The 16,607-nt window shown below is 49.5% G+C and overlaps 1 protein-coding gene across 15 annotated transcripts in view; it reads left to right on the top strand.

The window, feature by feature from the left end:
• TBC1D16 (TBC1 domain family member 16) overlaps window positions 1-16,607 on the top strand; it is a 31,894-nt gene that overhangs the window by 10,219 nt on the left and 5,068 nt on the right. For 13 of the 15 annotated variants that reach the window (XM_083804983.1, XM_083804981.1, XM_083804989.1 and 10 more), the window contains 6 exons: window positions 11,136-11,333; window positions 12,146-12,293; window positions 13,363-13,530; window positions 14,204-14,352; window positions 15,116-15,250; window positions 16,360-16,546. In XM_083804983.1, the coding sequence (XP_083661109.1) occupies window positions 11,136-11,333; window positions 12,146-12,293; window positions 13,363-13,530; window positions 14,204-14,352; window positions 15,116-15,250; window positions 16,360-16,546 (985 nt within the window). The remainder of the gene's footprint in view (window positions 1-11,135; window positions 11,334-12,145; window positions 12,294-13,362; window positions 13,531-14,203; window positions 14,353-15,115; window positions 15,251-16,359; window positions 16,547-16,607) is intronic. The other 2 variants (XM_083804982.1, XM_083804978.1) reach the window with 1 other exon arrangement.

The raw sequence follows: 16,607 nt of genomic DNA on the forward strand, positions 1-16,607 counted from the left end.
TGATCATCAGTCAGGATAATGTTTTGAATTAACCCGGAGAAGCTTCTATTGCTTTCACTTTTTGGTGATAATATCTGTGTTCTTCGTCATACACCCGTTGCCAAGAAGTGTATTGCAAGGCGATCGCGATACTGACCTATGGTATAAAGGGTAGTTGACTTTTTTTGTGAATAAAATACAATTAAAATGCTTCTGTGAACGCTTCAGAGTTCCAGCAATAAGCTTCTTAAAGAAGGACTGGTCCTCCCTCTCCCAGTGCGTGGCAGGGAGGCTGTGGCCTCCATCCCACGCGCTGGGCAGGGGATCGTTATCCCTGCTGTAGGGGTTGGAAGGAGGGCCAGCGAGGGATGTGCTCGGAGTCCTTTCCCAGCTGCTGAAGACCAGGAGATCGAGCTCCTCGCAGGAGATCCCAGCCGCGAGGCCATGCGCAGCGCCCGGGCCCTCGCCCCTGAGGGCGCGTGGCGTTCGGGGGCAAGGAGCGCTGCGGTTTCGCCGTTTGGCAACGCGGATGCCCCGAGCTGCTGGCGGCGGCGGGGAAGGAAGGAAATGCAGCTTGCTGCATCTCCTGCACCTCGCGCTGCGTGCGTGCAGCCCTTCCCTGCTGCCTTCCCAGCCCGGCTCGGGCGAGCCCTCTGCCGGCTCTGCTCGGCTGCTGCTGGCGGCCGCAGCGCTGCAGTGGCTGCCTTCAAAATGCACCGCTGATGGTCGCGGGAGGCTGCTCTTCCTCTTTTATTTATCTCTAAACCTCCCCTGGCACCAGCCTGGGAGCCTGTTACAGTGGATGTGGCACTCCTAATTTGCAGCAGATTAATAAAACAGACCTTTCATTGTTTGGGACTTCAGATTTGAAAGGCTTTTGTCCAGCGTGTCCGTTTTTTGTGCCAATTTGTTCTTCCCTATAGAGCCCCGTGCATGATATCTGCGGATCCGTGTGCTGCTTACAAACTGTTTGAGTCAGATTTTGTGTAGAATACTCTGCAAAAATCTTGTCAGAAAGCGTGCTCTGATTTTCTGCGTTCATCCCAGCTTTTTAGGGGGCAGGGGCCGCTGTTTCAGAAGTCACTACCAGCTTGGAAACAGCTTCCTTGTTTCTTAAGGGTGCTTTTTTTTTTTTTTTTTTCCTGCTGGCAGCTTCCCATCTGAGGCAGAATTGGAGTGCGAACAAAGTTTGTGCTGCTGGCAGCTTGTTTCAGCTCCTCTCCCTCCCTACCCCCCGGTCACCGCCCCCTCCCTCCGAAGAGGAACGACTGTTTCTGGTTATTTCCCTCAGCTTTGGGGAGTTGTTAGGACGAGAACTCTGCTTTGCTCTGTGATTGTTTCAAGAGCTGAGGCAACACATTGCACGGGCGTTTCGGTTCAGCCATCCTTTCCGTGCGGTTAGATACAGTCAGGAATGGAAAAAGGTGACGCTGAGGAAGAATCGGGATGTACGTTTAGACTTGGATCAGTTGAGATCAAGATGGGCATGGCTCAGCTACGTGGCCAGGAGTCACGAGTCCATCCATCCGCCTGAACCTGCCTCGCGGAGCACCCTCGGAGCACCCTCGGGGGTGGCCCAGCTCAGGTGGCCCAAGAGGGAGCTTCAGGAAGGTGCCAGCGTGTGCAGGGCAGGGACGGCGAGGGAGGAGAGGGGCACAGGCTTGGAAGCGTTTGGGCTGCACAATGAGTCAGTCATTTTAAGTCAACAACTCGCTTTTTAGAACATAAGGAAATAAAAACACATCCATTGTTAATTTTTTTTGTCTCTTTGCTTCCCAGTTTGAAAGGCTGCCAGGGCTCCCAAGCAGCGATCAATGCTTTCCCTCCACTTACACGGTTCCTAAGGCTAAGAGCTAGGGGAATGTCGCATCACCAGCCTGCACATTCTTGCTTCTCTGTATAGATGAGCCTGGCGTTTCTGGACCGTGCACTCTTCTCTCGTGGAACGGTGGCTTTGCTCTCTTGGGTTTTGTGTCCTTGTCCGTTCCAGTGCCATGGTTCCTGTGGGCAGGTTGCTAACACGGGAAATGGCTGCATTGGTAGCAGCTTTGCACTGACTGCATTTGTGTAGGAAAGGAGGGATACTGGAAGTAAAATTGTTTCTTTCTCTTTTATTTTTCCTTTATCACTGTTATTTGTTGCTATGCTGCCTGTCAGGAAACGTTTGCCGGGATCTGAAGGGCGCTAATTGAGGACAACGGGACTCCATACCCAGCTTAGGCTTGTTGCTGCCCTGCTAAATTACTCGGCGTCCATTTCCCCATCAGTAAAGTGAAACTAAAAGCCTTTCGTTACATCCTGGTGACCAAATAGCATCTGACACCTATACAGTGTCTTTCAACCAGTACTTCTGAAGTTATTTTAACTGGCCGTGACATCAGATCTATAACAATCGGCTGCTGAAGCACTTAGTGCTCTGTAAGTGATGGTTTTAATTTTTTGCGATCGCTGGTTAACAGGAGCTTTCGGTTACAGTGGGCGGTAGAGCTGCAAAAGGCTTTTCACTGCAGCAGCAAACCACGCTTGTTACCTGACTAGCACCATACAGAAACGCTGAAGAGGACAAATGCTGGCACCGGTGTGCTTCTCCGACCAGTAGCAGGGGCGTCAGTCTGTGGTCAGGGCCTGGGCCCAGGAGCCCGGCGCAGGAGCTGAACGAGCCCACGGCTGGAGCTGCGCCAGCAGAGCCACGGTGATGGAGCGGCCGCCAGCCCGTGCTCTGGGGCTCTTGCTGCAAGAAACGAGTAGAAGTAAAGAGCAACGTGAGCAGCGTGGTCATGGGTACCAGTAGGCCCACCCCTGATTCAAGGAGCAAACGTCTTTCATAAAAAGGGGATTGTTTTAGCAGCTAGTAGCAAAAGTAATGAAACCTCTTCCTAACGGAGCTGAGCTGTGGCACAGTTCTCATGCTCCTAAGCCGACACGAATTCACGTGAACAGCTATTACAGAGAGTTTAGGCAAAGCACACGCCACAAGAAGAAAGTCCTTTGGCGCACTTGATGCAATTTTTGCAGATGTGTTGCACATCCTGTCGTTCAGCCTCTTCCCAGGGAGCTAATCAATAAATTACCTTCTCAGGAGGGAGCGGAGGCGCAGAGCCGCGGAGGGTGGCAGCAGCTGCAGGAGCGGGTGGTGACAGAGCGGGCGGTGTTGCGTCATGTTGTTTTGGCAGCTCACCTTTGTGCTTTTCAGACCTCTGAAGGATAAACCGGAGGCAGCATTACAGGGGAAATGAGCTGAAATTAGCGTGAGCTGCCAGGAGCTCTGGAGGCATCAAGAGGTTGGGAATTCATCGCCGTTGTAACAGAGGTGATTATGTGCTTAGGACCAGGGGAATTGGTCACTGGCTTCAAAACCTCCTGTAGCGCCGTGCAGCACCTTGTGTCGTGCTGTCTTACTTCTGACGACTTCAGCCCCAGGGATGAGCACAGGGAGTGCCGCGCTGCCCCTCATTCAGGCCCTGGGTTAGGGTGACTGATCGGTGATGTAACGCTGAAGCACCCCATTCCATTCGTACCCAAACCGCTGCCCAGTAAGAATATCCCCAAATCCTTCTTCCCTTCATCTGTGGGGGCAGGCTCAAGCTCCGTGCAAGGGAGGACTTTGAGGTGGCCCGCACCGAGCCGGGCTGCGGGAGGAGAGCCTGCCCTGGCTGCTTGCTGTCAGCGCACTGTGCAATCCATTCACGTCGTTACCGGCTGCAGAGCTGAGGAGGTTGGACAGATCCAAGAGATTGCGGAGGCATACGGCTCTATCTTGCTTTATATAAATATTTGAACAGCAAGAACATTAATTATGGCAGGTTTGGTTTTTTTCCTCCGTTGGTTTGCTGCCAGCTTTCTGTGGAAGAAAATAGTGACAGCTAACTGGAGAGCTAGAATTACAGCTAGAGGGATTGTGCAGCTATTTATTTCGGATTTTAATTGAGGAACAGGCAGCGAGAGCCGCCCAGGCTGAAGACGGAGGTTTCCCCTCAACTCGCCGCTGTGGAGGGGCGGCGGCAGGCAGGGGAAAGGGGCGGCTTTGCCCGGAGCGGCCCCCGAAGGCTCCGGGGGGGGGGGGCTGCGGGGCTCTGGCACGGGGCAGGCGGGGGCCGAGACCCCCGGGGCCGGGGGGCGCCTCGGGGCTGCCTCCGCGGGCCGGGCTGGGCGCTGCGAGGCCGCCAGGGGGCGGGCGCCGATCGGCCGCGGGGCCGGGGCCGGGCCTGAGGGCTCGGGGCCTGGCTCGGGGCCTGTGGAGCCAGCGAGCGAGGGGCAGGGGCAGAGCGGAGAGCGGCGGCTGCTCGCTCGGGGAGGCGCGGCGACCCAGCGCCTTTTCCCGGGATATCCCCGCATTTCTTCTGTTACTCATTTATGTTATCGCAACGCCCAGAAATCCTGACTGAGAGCGGAGATAAATTGCGCTGGCAGGTCTCCATAGCTTTGTGAGGGAAGAATTGCTCTAACTGGATCAAAATAAAGAGCGTGTCCCCTCTAAAAGTACAACAGCAGTATATGCAAATAAATCTGCATAGTCTCTGTCTTCTTGGCTCGGTCCTTGCAATTATAACAGCATTAAGCATTTACAGTAACTCTGAAACATGCTTTTAGCCAGCTCTCCGTTTTCCTCTCCCTTTTCTGCTACTTGAAGAAAGCGTTCCCCTTGGGAAATCCTCATTGTGTTGTGGAAACAGCGAAATTCTCTCTGGGTGGTGTTGGCTGTGCTAATACTGGGTCAGCGGCAGTGCAGAGTCCGGGGAGTTGGTTAACTTTGTCTGTCAGTAGAAAGTTCCCCCTGAAATTCCCAGTTCATTGCTCAGAGCCAAGTATACAAGAACAAAGGTAATCTTCAGGGCTTTCAAGGGACCGAGGTTTTGAAGGCTTGATTGTAATTAGCATAATTAGTGTAGAATTTTATTTTTGCATGGATAGAACTGAAAGAGAAAAGCAAAATAATCCATTGATTTTAAATATAAAATAAACACTGGTAAGAAAGGTCCCCTTTTCTAGTCTGGAATAGGCAGAAAAGCAAACATTCTTTTGGGGGCTTTGCTGAGAAATCACTTTTTCCATCTAAGGAATTTTTTTAAGTGTTGCGTTTCGATTGATTTATTAATGAGCTAAAGCCTAGGCACGAGGTGCCCCTTCTCTGTATGGATTGCGAAAATCTGCCATTGAGCTTTCGGAATATTTTCCTTCCTTAACGTGATGGTAACATTTGCATCATTGAGCAGCATATGCTCGGCTCTAAATGATTTGTTGTGTTTGGCTTCTCGGGAGCTGTGTGTATTTTATTCATAAGCATCGAACTGCTAATTCTGCCCCTGCTACCTAACTGCAACAAAAAGTCACAGAGGAAAACTTGCTCGGGTTTTACCTAAGCAGCCTACACCTGTCCGGAAGTCTGAGCTGTGAAAAAAAAGATTGCTTGTCTTTTAGCTGAACGAATGCATGTATCACATTCCAGACTTTGGCTGGATAAAAGAGATTAAAGCACACATTAATTCACTACAAACCTCTGATTTTTTTTTTCCTTTCCCATTTACATTCGAAATAATTAACTCGAGAATTCTCAGTTTATTTTGTTTTCCTTTCGGTTTAATTCACAGTGCTTCATGGCAACCCTTCGGAGGTGAGCTGGGCTGCTTTAATAATGCCCCCTATTGCTGCCTAAAATTGCTCGGCTTCCCTTCAGGCCCCAGGGACTTGGAGGACGGGGCCGGGAGGCAGCAGAGCGAGGAAGGGCGTGGGCAGGGCAGGGGGCACAAAGGCGGGCAGCCTGGAGACGGGGCACCGTAAGTGCGGGTGGCAGGAGCCCTGTAAAACAGCGAATTGTTTTGATCTTTATTTCTCAAGGACAAACCAATTACGCCTATCAGAAGGCAAAGCTGCATTAATCGGGTTTCCTTGAGTCCCTCGTTGCTTTCTGTTAAAATGTTTTATTTGTCAGGCTGGCGTTCGCGGAGTTTATGTTAGTTCAGAGCCCCGTCCGTGGTCGTGAACTTGCTGTTCCAGCCCAAGGTCAGAGGACGGATGCCGCGGCTGCAGCCCTGGCACGGTGCGCGCCGCTTAGGTGGCCTCATGTCTGCAGCTGGAGCCACCGCCCTGCTTCGAGCTCCTTCCCCGAACCGGGGCAGCGATGGATCCCGGCACTTTTAAGATGAAACCAGCTTGTTCTTTGAATGTCACTAATAACATTAACGATGAGTAACTAGCAATAATACTCTGACTTTTAGAAGTGCTGTTGAATCTGCTTGCTGGTGCTGGGCATGAAAGGATACAATTATTTTTCATAACCTTTTATTTTCCCTTTACGGCAAGCTCAGCAAAGCAAGTTTGTCAGAGGCAGAGTGCTCCTAATTTGGTCTCCAGTGACCTCCGGCGCGGTGATTGGCAGCCGGCTGTCAGGAAGGAACTTGTGCCTGTGAGATAGAAATGAGCAGAACAAATGCCGTAGGACAGCTCCGGTTCCCTCGAGGACACGGGCTAAAAAAGGTGAAAGAAGTGCAATTACAGGAGGTTTTCAGCACAGAAAGTTAATTAGCTACTAAATAGCATTTAGTGCAGTTCAACGTGGGGAAATTTATGTTTTGAAAGCAAACAGATCAATGGAAAGCCTGTGGAACCAGCTTTTGGAAAGCCCATGTTGACATTCATGTACTTTGTACTGTAACGTCCTATACAGTTTTTCACGGGTTTCCCTAACAAATAGAGCTGGATTTGTTTCCGTGGGTTTGCAGATGTATAGATACACTTCCACACCAGGATGTTTTGACATTTAATTTCAGGGATTCTGGTTGGGCTTTCATCCGGACTCAGTACTTTAATGCCTTTTTCCCTGTTCACTGAAGCCAGCATAAATTGATTCTGTTTGGGGTCTCTGAAGCAGAGGAACTTCGAATTCCAAATATTTTCAGTCAGGTGGTGAATTTAACATAGTTCTTAACCTAATTACCGATTCGCACTGATCAGAGGCAAGTAGCTGGTGTGACTGCAGGGTTTTGCTGTCAACTTCGGGCTTTGCGTGGCCGTGCTGCCCTGTGCGTGTCCTTCCATCCCTTCTCTGCAGCGTCACGAGTAGAAATATTTCAACAAAATGTTTCATTCTAAATTACCAATCCGTTTTCTTTTGCACTTCTTTCATATATTGCTGAAATCAGCATGTTTCACAATTCATTATACATGTATATTGTCAAGGACACTCTCTTATTTATCAGAACAATAGATTTGGGTTCCAGCTACCCAACACAACCTCACTGGGTGCAGTTGCTACACTAAATTTTTCGGCATTTCAGGATAGCTTTGAACTTTTATTGATGGATTATTTATTTGAAGCTATCTGTCATGGGCGGTTTAGGCAGCTGATGCTGCCGTGAGCTGTTTCACCTTGCTGGAAAGAAGAGGAACCTGGAAGGTCAGTGCCTGTGCGGAATAGTGGAGAAACAGAGAAACGCTAACCCCTGGGGAGGAAAAGGGGCATGTAATTCCCATTACATGGACGCTCATACATTATGATGATACTTATTGTCTGTAAACGACGCTTCGCAAGCCGGCATGCAGGAATAGACGGGGCTGTTAAGGGAAAGCTGTTATTACTGAAGGCGTGCTTTAGTGCCATGGTGGTGGAGAGACAACTGGTGAGGGTTTGGCTCTTGCAAGAGACTCTGGGAGTCAGCTGGTGGACACCGACAGCTCAGATAACAGCCACATCCCTGCCGTGATCTTCAGCCCCTTTCCCTCTTGTAATTACATTTGTCACATCTTGTCATAAAATGAGTTATTAGATCTTTGTTGCTGAAATAGCCTTCCCGTGTGATGGGTGCAGGTCTCTGCCCTGGTTCTATAACAGAAATAATAATGGGTTTCGTGTCTCTTTATGCCGTAGGTGCACAGAAATGCTTTGACCGAGCAGTAAGGCAGCCCCGCCGCTGCTCACCGACCCGCGCGGGGCCGGGGCAGGATCTTGTCGCGGCAGGAGGACGGCACCGGCAGCACACGGGCGTTTTCCTTCTTAGGGGCAGCTGAAGCTCCCGGAATGTAGCTGAGGTTGATTGCTGCAGCTGGTTGTTGAGAAAATACATCACCGCCGGATCTTGCTCACCGGCAAGCATGAGATTTATTTAGCGACAAGAGAGTAATGGGGCTTGAGCAAGGAGAAAGGTGGAACTGGAACCATGACTGTGGCCGTGGGGTTCCTGCCTCAGGTTTTGCTAATCCTCCTTGTAATTTTTTTCCCTGTCCCTTCTGTTCCCGTGGGGCCTTGCACTTGTTCTTCTGTGTTGCTGAGCAGTGCTGCACGCTAGCTGGTGGTCTGCTTTTCCTGGATGCCGCAACCCAAAGTCTCTCTGAAATGCTCCTCCAGCTATTTGCTTTGCCGTGCTTCAGCTCCCTTCTTTTGCAGGGCACTGGTGTAAATCCCTCATCTAACAGATATAATAGTCTGGCTTTCATAAATAATAAATTGGAAAATTCTTCCCCTGTGTCTGCAGATCTTGTGTGCCTGGATAGAGGACTCCCCAAAAGCCACAAAATTAGCATTGATCATACTACTTGTTGCTACTTAGGAACAGAATGATCTCAACATTAAAATTCTTTTAAGAATAAGGCCAACAGTTTTGAATATTTTCATTCCTTATTTTTTTCCAATCATTATATACAGGAAAAAGTGATTGTATACACAGTGAGTTTTTCCTTAATTCCCACAGTGACTAAATACACACAGCATATGAGGTGGTGCTCTCTGCATCTCTGCTAAATATGGACGGACGTGTTTGTAGATCTCTCCAAAGGGCATGGTGTGCACAGGTGTCTCTTTCAGATTTCGTAGTCTACATCAGTGAAAACACTGGAGTTTCCCTGAGCTGCACGCCCGAAGGCACTGTGCTCGTGCTCGCTGGCTTTTTGCTGTCCAGAAGGGGTAAATCCAGGCACACGTGTTGCTTCAGATGGCTTCTGAGTGTGTCAGTGCCTGCACAAGCTTGTAACTAGTGGCTAAATGTGAACTGTAAACATCTGTCTGGAAGAAACATTTCCAGAAAGTAGAACGTTGCCGGCACCTTTGTGCCTGGGCTCTGCAGCCTCTGAGCTATGGGCAGCTAACGCTGCGCCTGAAGCAGGTTTTGGTTGCGCAGCTGGCAATACCCTCCTGTCTTCAGGAGATGCACAGTTCCCCGGCTCCAAGCGAGCCTGCCCAGCTCTATCCCTAAATACCATTTCTATCCCTAAATACCACTCCTTGGCCGTTCCCTCCCCGCTGGCAGCTCGAGGTGATGCTCTCGAACCGCGGGCGCGCTGCCCGTTGCGACGAGGGAACCGCGCGACAGCGCTCCCCCAGCGAACCAGTCCTCCGGCTCCTTGTCACACCGACCAGTGCATCTTTGCAAGAGTTTTAGAAAATTGGTTGCCTCCGCTTGGTCTTTAAGCTCGTTTGAGTCATCTCTTCCAGGAAAATCCTGTGTAACCAGCTGTGGCTGTTCCTGAGCGTTGCTTCACAAATACCAGCTGCTTACAGCCAGCAGGCCAGCACGGGTGGCTTGTACCGGGGCTCCTATTGCTTTTGCATTAACGTGAGATACAGAGTGGTTTAGGAGAGCGTTACGGTTTGCAGCTTTGTCTGGAAATAACGCTTGATTTTTCACAAAGGCCGCTACAGTTTTCAAGGAAAAGTTCACAAGTTGCAGGTGGTGGCGTATAGCTGTGTGAGACTGGACGTATCCCAGTATTTCCTACAAAAACTGCCGTCACTCTTCTTTGAGCGAGTTCGTGTATGTGCCGTGATCCCCGCTCACATGGCGATACTGCCGTGTCGCTTCTCAGACCTCAACCTCAGCATGGCTTGAATGCCATTTTGCTTTGATGCTTTCTGAAAAAACGGAGCAGCAGAACCTCACGAGCAGGGCAGCGAAGCCGCTCTGTTAGCTGAAAGTGAGACAGACTTCGTCTCATCTACATAATGCTGCAGACCTCGAGAAGGGGGCTTGGGGATTTATTTCCCATGCGTGTGGGCGCTGAGGTTTCGAGCCGTACATTTGAACGAGGCTGCTCGCAGGGGCTCGGTTAAAAATTTAACCCACAACTAACTGGGATGTCCGGGGACCTGGCCATTGGAATGCAATGACCTGAACCACGGGGAGATGCTGCAAATGGGGCTCGTCCCCGTGGAAGAGGCACCGCAGCCAGGCTTGGAAGGCATACTGATGTGGTGTGCTGCAGATGCATGCTGAGTGTGTGATTTTCAGCGTTCAGTGCCTACATTGTTAGATAAGCGGATTAGAAAACATTGCATAAAGTGGCATTGCAGGGGGCTGTCTTTATACCTGCTACTCGCCTTGTTTTGCAAACCCTGATTTCACAGCAGAACCCATTCAGAGCTTGCGCTGAGATTGTTCGCATGTATTGGCCTTTTTAAGAATCAAGGGGTCACAGTTTCAGATTCACTTAATTCTCAAAGCAGTGATATTTTTCTTTTGGGATTGGGGCTGGTGGCGGGCATGTGGGTTTTTTTAATCTAGACCCGGTTTATTCATAAAGATAGGTATCTGGGGTGCCGTGGGCTCCTGCCTTACTGGAGCATGGATGGATTCCCTTTCCCTGCTTTGTGGTGGGTTAAAGAGCTCACGTGTGATTTCCCGCTCCGTAACTCCCCGAAGTTCCAGGTTTGCAAACGGAAACCATTTGTCTGAAGGTCACACTCGTGAATCCAGGCTTGTCGGGCCCATTTGCGACGGGGAGGTTCAGGGGAAGCATCTTTGGATCTCACTGGGTTCGGAGGGCGTTTGCCAGATGAGATCCCCGCTCAGTACCAGCACGTGGATGTACCTGCCCCTCCGTGCCCACGCCGAGCGGCTGCGCTGCGTGCTGAGGGCTTGCTTCAGCTGGGGGCAAGCAGCTGCGTACAGCTCGCCCTCTCAGGAGTGTTTTCAGGGGCGGTTTTCACTCTTCCCCAGTTCTGCGCACAACAGACCAAAACCAGGATCGTTTGTTGGGACAGCAGGGATTTGATTTAAATAAAAATAATTTAATCGCTCTCGTAGGCTGTCTGTTATTGATTCCTGAGACCTGCGCTGAATTCTGATTTCAGAGCTCTGTCAGAAGATTTGTAGCTTGTCGCACCTGTGGTTATTGCGTGTAACTGCAGTCTCTGGCTGCGCTTTTCTCCTCCACGCTCTCGTCTGCAGGGACGCGTGTGACAACCGCACGACCTGCTCCACCAGCTCCGCTTCCAGCCTCGACACCAGCGCCCAGTCCCAGGAGAACACCGGGCAAACGCAGAGCGCCAGGTGGGATGAACAGCAGAAGGTCTTTGCCCTCGAGCAGATCTGTGGCGTCTTCAGAGTGGACCTGGGGCAGATGAGATCCCTGCGCCTTTTCTTTAGGTAACGTCTTGTTTTTCTCTGCGGTGTTTGTGCGTGCTCAGCGGGCTCGGTGGAGGCAGGTGGCTTCTGCAGTCCTCGCTGGAAGTCTTTCCCTGGTGGTCGTCTCCAGGAAAGCAAGTGTCGGCCTCCCCCAGGAGAGCCTCCGAGTTACTGTAATGGGGCCTAAAGGGTTTTTTTTCCCGAGCAAGGTGAAGGTGCTGACACTTCTCTCAGCTGTCTCACCAAAACACATTTAAAATATCCTGCAGGTGTGGAAAACATCTCTTTGCCTGTGGTACCTTCTTGCTTGCCTGCCCCTCGCTGGGGCTCTTCTGGGGTCTAACTGCTCTTAGTCTCTTCAGTGAGCTTCCAAATTATTACAACAGTTAAAACATTTTTCAGTGTTTCAACATTTCAAAACATTTTTACTTTCTCTTGTTGCTCTCACTCTCTGCTTCCTTAGAGAGTGCTGTGCACAACCAAGTCCACGCATCTCTAGGAGCTGACTTTGGGAACTGGCTTAATGTTGCTGGGACAGATTTCTTGTTTTTTTTTTGTTCTCTGGGGAAGACGAAATGTAATTCCTTGATGTGGTGGAAGGGTAGAAGTTGCCAGGCACAAGTGAAGCTCTGTGAGGAAATGAACTTGCAACAGTCCTCTGGTCACTGTGGCCATGTCCAGAGCTGTAAAATGATTTCTGCCCCATTTGAAGGGACAACTTCTTTGTAATTGCTTTCCTGTCTCCATCGTCTGATGTCTCCCCTTCCTGCTGGGCCTCTCCTTGTCCTGGGAAATGAACGCGGGTTGTTCTCCCTGCTTGTTTTGTCCCACAGCGATGAGGCCTGCACCTGTGGACAACTGGTTGTTGCGAGCCGGGAGAGTCAGTACAAGATCTTCCATTTTCACCATGGTGGCCTGGATAAGCTGTCTGAGGTGTTCCAGCAGTGGAAGTACTGCACAGAGACCCATCTCAAGGACCAGGTACCTGGCAAGGTTCACGAGGCAAGGAGGTTGTTTACCGTGGGTGTTTCACACTCGGGTTTTCAGCCAGCAGAAGGTGTTGGAGAAACGAAGCTGCGAGTTCGCGTCACCAAGTCAGGCAGAAAGCTACAACGTGTTGGAGGTTGTTAGGACGCAGCTGCAAGTCAGATGTGAGATCTCTCTTGTACTTGCTTATCCTCCTCCATTCCTGTTCTGCCTGTGGAATATGGGGGAAGATAAGCCAGAAAACTCGCTTAGGTAGTTATTGTGCTAGATACGGTAACCAGACAGGTCAGCGTTGTGCTTTAGGCATGTAAGGTGGTTGGGAATCTGCAGTGGTAGGTCTGAAATTCTGTCAGAGTCTTTCATCCATTTTGTGAAGCATAGCACACTGCATTTGAAAATGTTTTGACAAGGCATCCTGCCATATTTTGTTCAATCTACATACAAATGTGATAAGAGCTCTTTAATTATCTGTTTAAGATACTGTATGTGCTTATTAGAAACAGTGATTTTTAAATTTCCATCCTTCCCACAGAGCCCCCTGCTGCTTTTCTTATTATGGTCGCATGGGCTCACTTTTTGCATTGAACAACCTTTGATTTTTAAATTAAATGTCAGCTGCAGTCTTGCACTGGGATCATGAGTGCCCTTAGAGAGCCTGGCAGTGCAGTTCCCTGCTTGCCTAACAGCAATCCCTTTGTATATGGCCAATCATATGTAATTTATTGCAGGCATTCCTGGCAGGGTGAAGTTTTGCTGTAAGCAGCATTAATTCAGTTTCAGGTCAGGGATAAGACTGGGGGAGGAATGGAAACTGTTTTTTTAAAAGATGAAGCTGTTTTGTGGTACTCGGATTTTTAATTATTCTAATCACTCTTGCTATTGTAATGATTGGAATTTAAAAAAAAAACACTCTCCAAGAACTGCGCTTCAGTGCTTAATCCTACAAGAACCACGCAAAAGGGTTTTCCTGCTCCGAAAATGGCTGGGTTTCATACTCTGCTGCTATCTCTGGCTCTTGCCTCCATTTTTTTTGTTTTGTTTTGTTTTGTTTTCCCCCATTCAGCAGCTTACTGATGAGAAAACGTGCATGCAATTCTCCATCCGTCGTCCTAAGCTGCCCTCCTCGGAGACCCACCCGGAGGAGAACACGTACAGGCGCCTGGACGTGTCTGCCTGGCTCAATCACCTGAACGAATCTGGGCAGGTGGAGGAGGAGTACAAGCTGCAGAAGGTGAGAGGGGTGGCTGCTGCTCTTTTGATCTGCTCTCTCCTGCCACGGAGTGCGAGTCCCCAGGTGGAAGCTGCGATCCTTTGCAAGTGCTGGGTGTTTGAGAGCGTAAGGACTTGCTCGCAGTGCTTGGCTGGAGGTCTTGCTGGGACCACAGGTGGGTCTGCTGCAGGGCAGCGGAGCACCTCTCTGATGGAGGAGGGTGTGCTGTCAGCTGCTGCAGCCCGCTGGAATGAGCAAACCAAAGTGTCGGGTGGTTGGCATGTCTGCAGCAGTGGTGTGGACAAATCAAAGAAAGAAAAATTGAGATTCCTGTATGAAATAATGCAGGGCTTGCAGGGGAGCACTGGGTCCAGGTCCTGAGAGAGGAGTTTGCAGTGAAATGCAGTGTCTCCAAGATTGGGGATTAAGCCGTGACATGAGAACGACACGTTAATCATAGAGCCTCTCCAGGGGGGGTTATTGACATTGAAATGAGCCCGATTTGTGTCTCGTCTGGGAATAGAAGGCCAGCACTTTCCCTCTAAACATGTGCAAATTGCAGGAGCTTGAATCAAGGCGTCACTTGTCAGGAAAGAACTGCAAAGCCACCAAAGCATAGTAGCAGGCAGTTTCTTGTTGCTGTTTTTGGGAATGTTAAAACTGAACCAGTCATAACTTTTGCTCCTTCTTCCAGGCCATTTTCTTTGGTGGGATTGATATTTCCATCCGTGGGGAGGTGTGGCCCTTCTTGCTGCGCTACTACAGCTATGAGTCCACCTCTGAAGAGAGGGAGGCGCTGAGAGTACAGAAGAGGAAAGAATACTTTGAGATCCAGGAGAAAAGGTAATAGATCAGCTTTAGCCTCTGCTGCTCATCTCTCCTTAGGTCTGAAGTAGAATGGCACCGCAAGTGACTTACGGAGCCTCTGCCTGGACAGAAGTGCTGGGTGCGGGAGGTGTTAGCATGCACAGCTGACCTTGTGCGGATCTGGAGCTAATACCATACAGTTCAAGTATTATCTTACCTGGGTGCTTGAAACAGGCTCACCGGTACCACGTAGGGAAGCTTATCTCACGGGCAGGACTTCAAGCTTGACGTGCTTGGTTTAGCACACTAGAGGTGAAAATGGGAGCGCATATTTCTTTATAGATATATCTGGATGTAAAAATAGGGAAGAAGAAATTATATCTAATTCAAGGAAGTCATTTCTGCCATAACTGTACATTGTAAACTACTTGTGTAAATTTAAGCTGGAGAGAGACAGTCGCAGTATTAATTAGGAGTCAGTCAGAACAGAGTGGTGAGTTCTGGTGTGCCACCCACAAGGAGCAGTGGAGAGCATTTTCAACTGCTCCTGAAGTGGAGTTTATCACAGAAAGCATGCCGTGTCATCCCATTCATAACTAAAGAAGCTCCTTCTAGTAATCCCTTTGGACAGAAAATGTGCTCTTCTAGGCAGGCCTCTTGTCTCTTTTTCAGCTGATGAGAAAACTCTGCACAGAAATAGTTTTTGTCTTAAAATTGAAGCTGAAATAAGTCTGTTTGTTCCTTGTGGCAATCATATTCCTATTGTGTCAACATACTCCTGTTGCCGTTCAATTTTCAGGCTTTCAATGACTCCAGATGAGCAGAAGGATTTCTGGCGTAAAGTACAGTTCACGGTAGATAAAGACGTTGTGAGGACTGACCGCAGCAACCAGTTCTTTCGAGGGGAGGACAACCCAAATGTGGAAACAATGAGGTGAAGTGTCGGATCCTAGTGTCCCAGAAAGTGTGCCCTACTGAATGTGTAGAAAACTCACTAATCCCCCCAGCCCAGGCTGCCTCAGTTGCTGCTTTGGGAATGCTGAAGAGCATCGTACATACAGTGGCTGGTACCAAACGATGCAAAAACACTTTTTACCTGGTACTTTCACTGCTTCTTTAGCCATTTACTTGTTGATATGATAACCCTGCTCCTATCACCTTGCTTCCATTCATACATAGGCATATGAGAGGTGTGAGCCTTCTGTGGCTGTGGGGGGTAATGAGTGCTGTAGCGGGGTCGTGGGCAGTTGCTTCGGTCTGTGGTTCTCCTGATGGGGTGGAGGACCAGCACACCGGAGTCTGCTTCATGGCTGTGTGACTTGTAAATGTGTGCCTGTGAAACCGCCAGATTTTATCGAACAGGATGGCTCAGAGCCTCATGATTTCAAGTGTAGGCATCATCTGTCCTTCTCCATGGCTCCTTCATTTTTGTCATCTTAGTCTTTTTAAATTCTTGTTTTCTTTTTGTACTCTGGTGTCTGTGTACACAAAGCCTTCTCCTGGAGTTTTTTTCACCACACTGATGTTTGCAGCAGGGGTTATCCATATGTGTTACAGCACCTTACAATAATGTTGTGTGCCTTTGTAGCTGAGATAAACTGTGGTGCTTGTTCCTACTGCACTGCTCCTAGTGGGCTTGCCTCCATCTGGAAAACAAGAGCCTGAGGAGTTCTGTTCAAATCCACTGTCTCAAACTGCTGTATGCTATTCAGAGTCCTTGTCATTCAGCAAGGAGCCCCTCCGAATTAATCCAGAATGCTGTAATCCTAGTGTTTGTGTATCTTTGCTATGCTTCTGGATACAGTTCTTTTAGGGAAAGCAGTTCTGCAGGATGCAAGATGCTGTACAGGTGCTCAAAAAGCCTCCAGGTGTAATTGCAAGATAATCTAAGATAATTTTAGACAGCAGGAGTGATCTATTACCCTTTTGCACTTGGCCTGACTCAGCCTGTGTGATGGGAGTTGGGGTGGAAGGGATGGGCATGCGCTCAGCTGTGATGAGCCTTCCCTGCATCTCACCTCTCCGTTTGCATGTCTTCTCCAGGAGGATCTTGCTGAACTATGCAGTATTTAACCCAACAATTGGATATTCCCAAGGAATGTCTGACCTGGTAGCCCCAATCCTGGCAGAGGTCCTAGATGAGTCGGATACATTCTGGTGCTTTGTGGGATTGATGCAGAACACGATCTTCATCAGCTCACCCCGGGATGAGGATATGGAGAAACAACTGGTGAGGCTGAGTGCTGAGCTCAGTTTAGTCCTTTCTTTAACTTCTCCTTTCCCCAGTCAAA

This window comes from Anser anser (assembly GCF_964211835.1).
Source record: "Anser anser genome assembly, chromosome: 19".
Lineage (NCBI taxonomy): Eukaryota > Metazoa > Chordata > Aves > Anseriformes > Anatidae > Anser > Anser anser.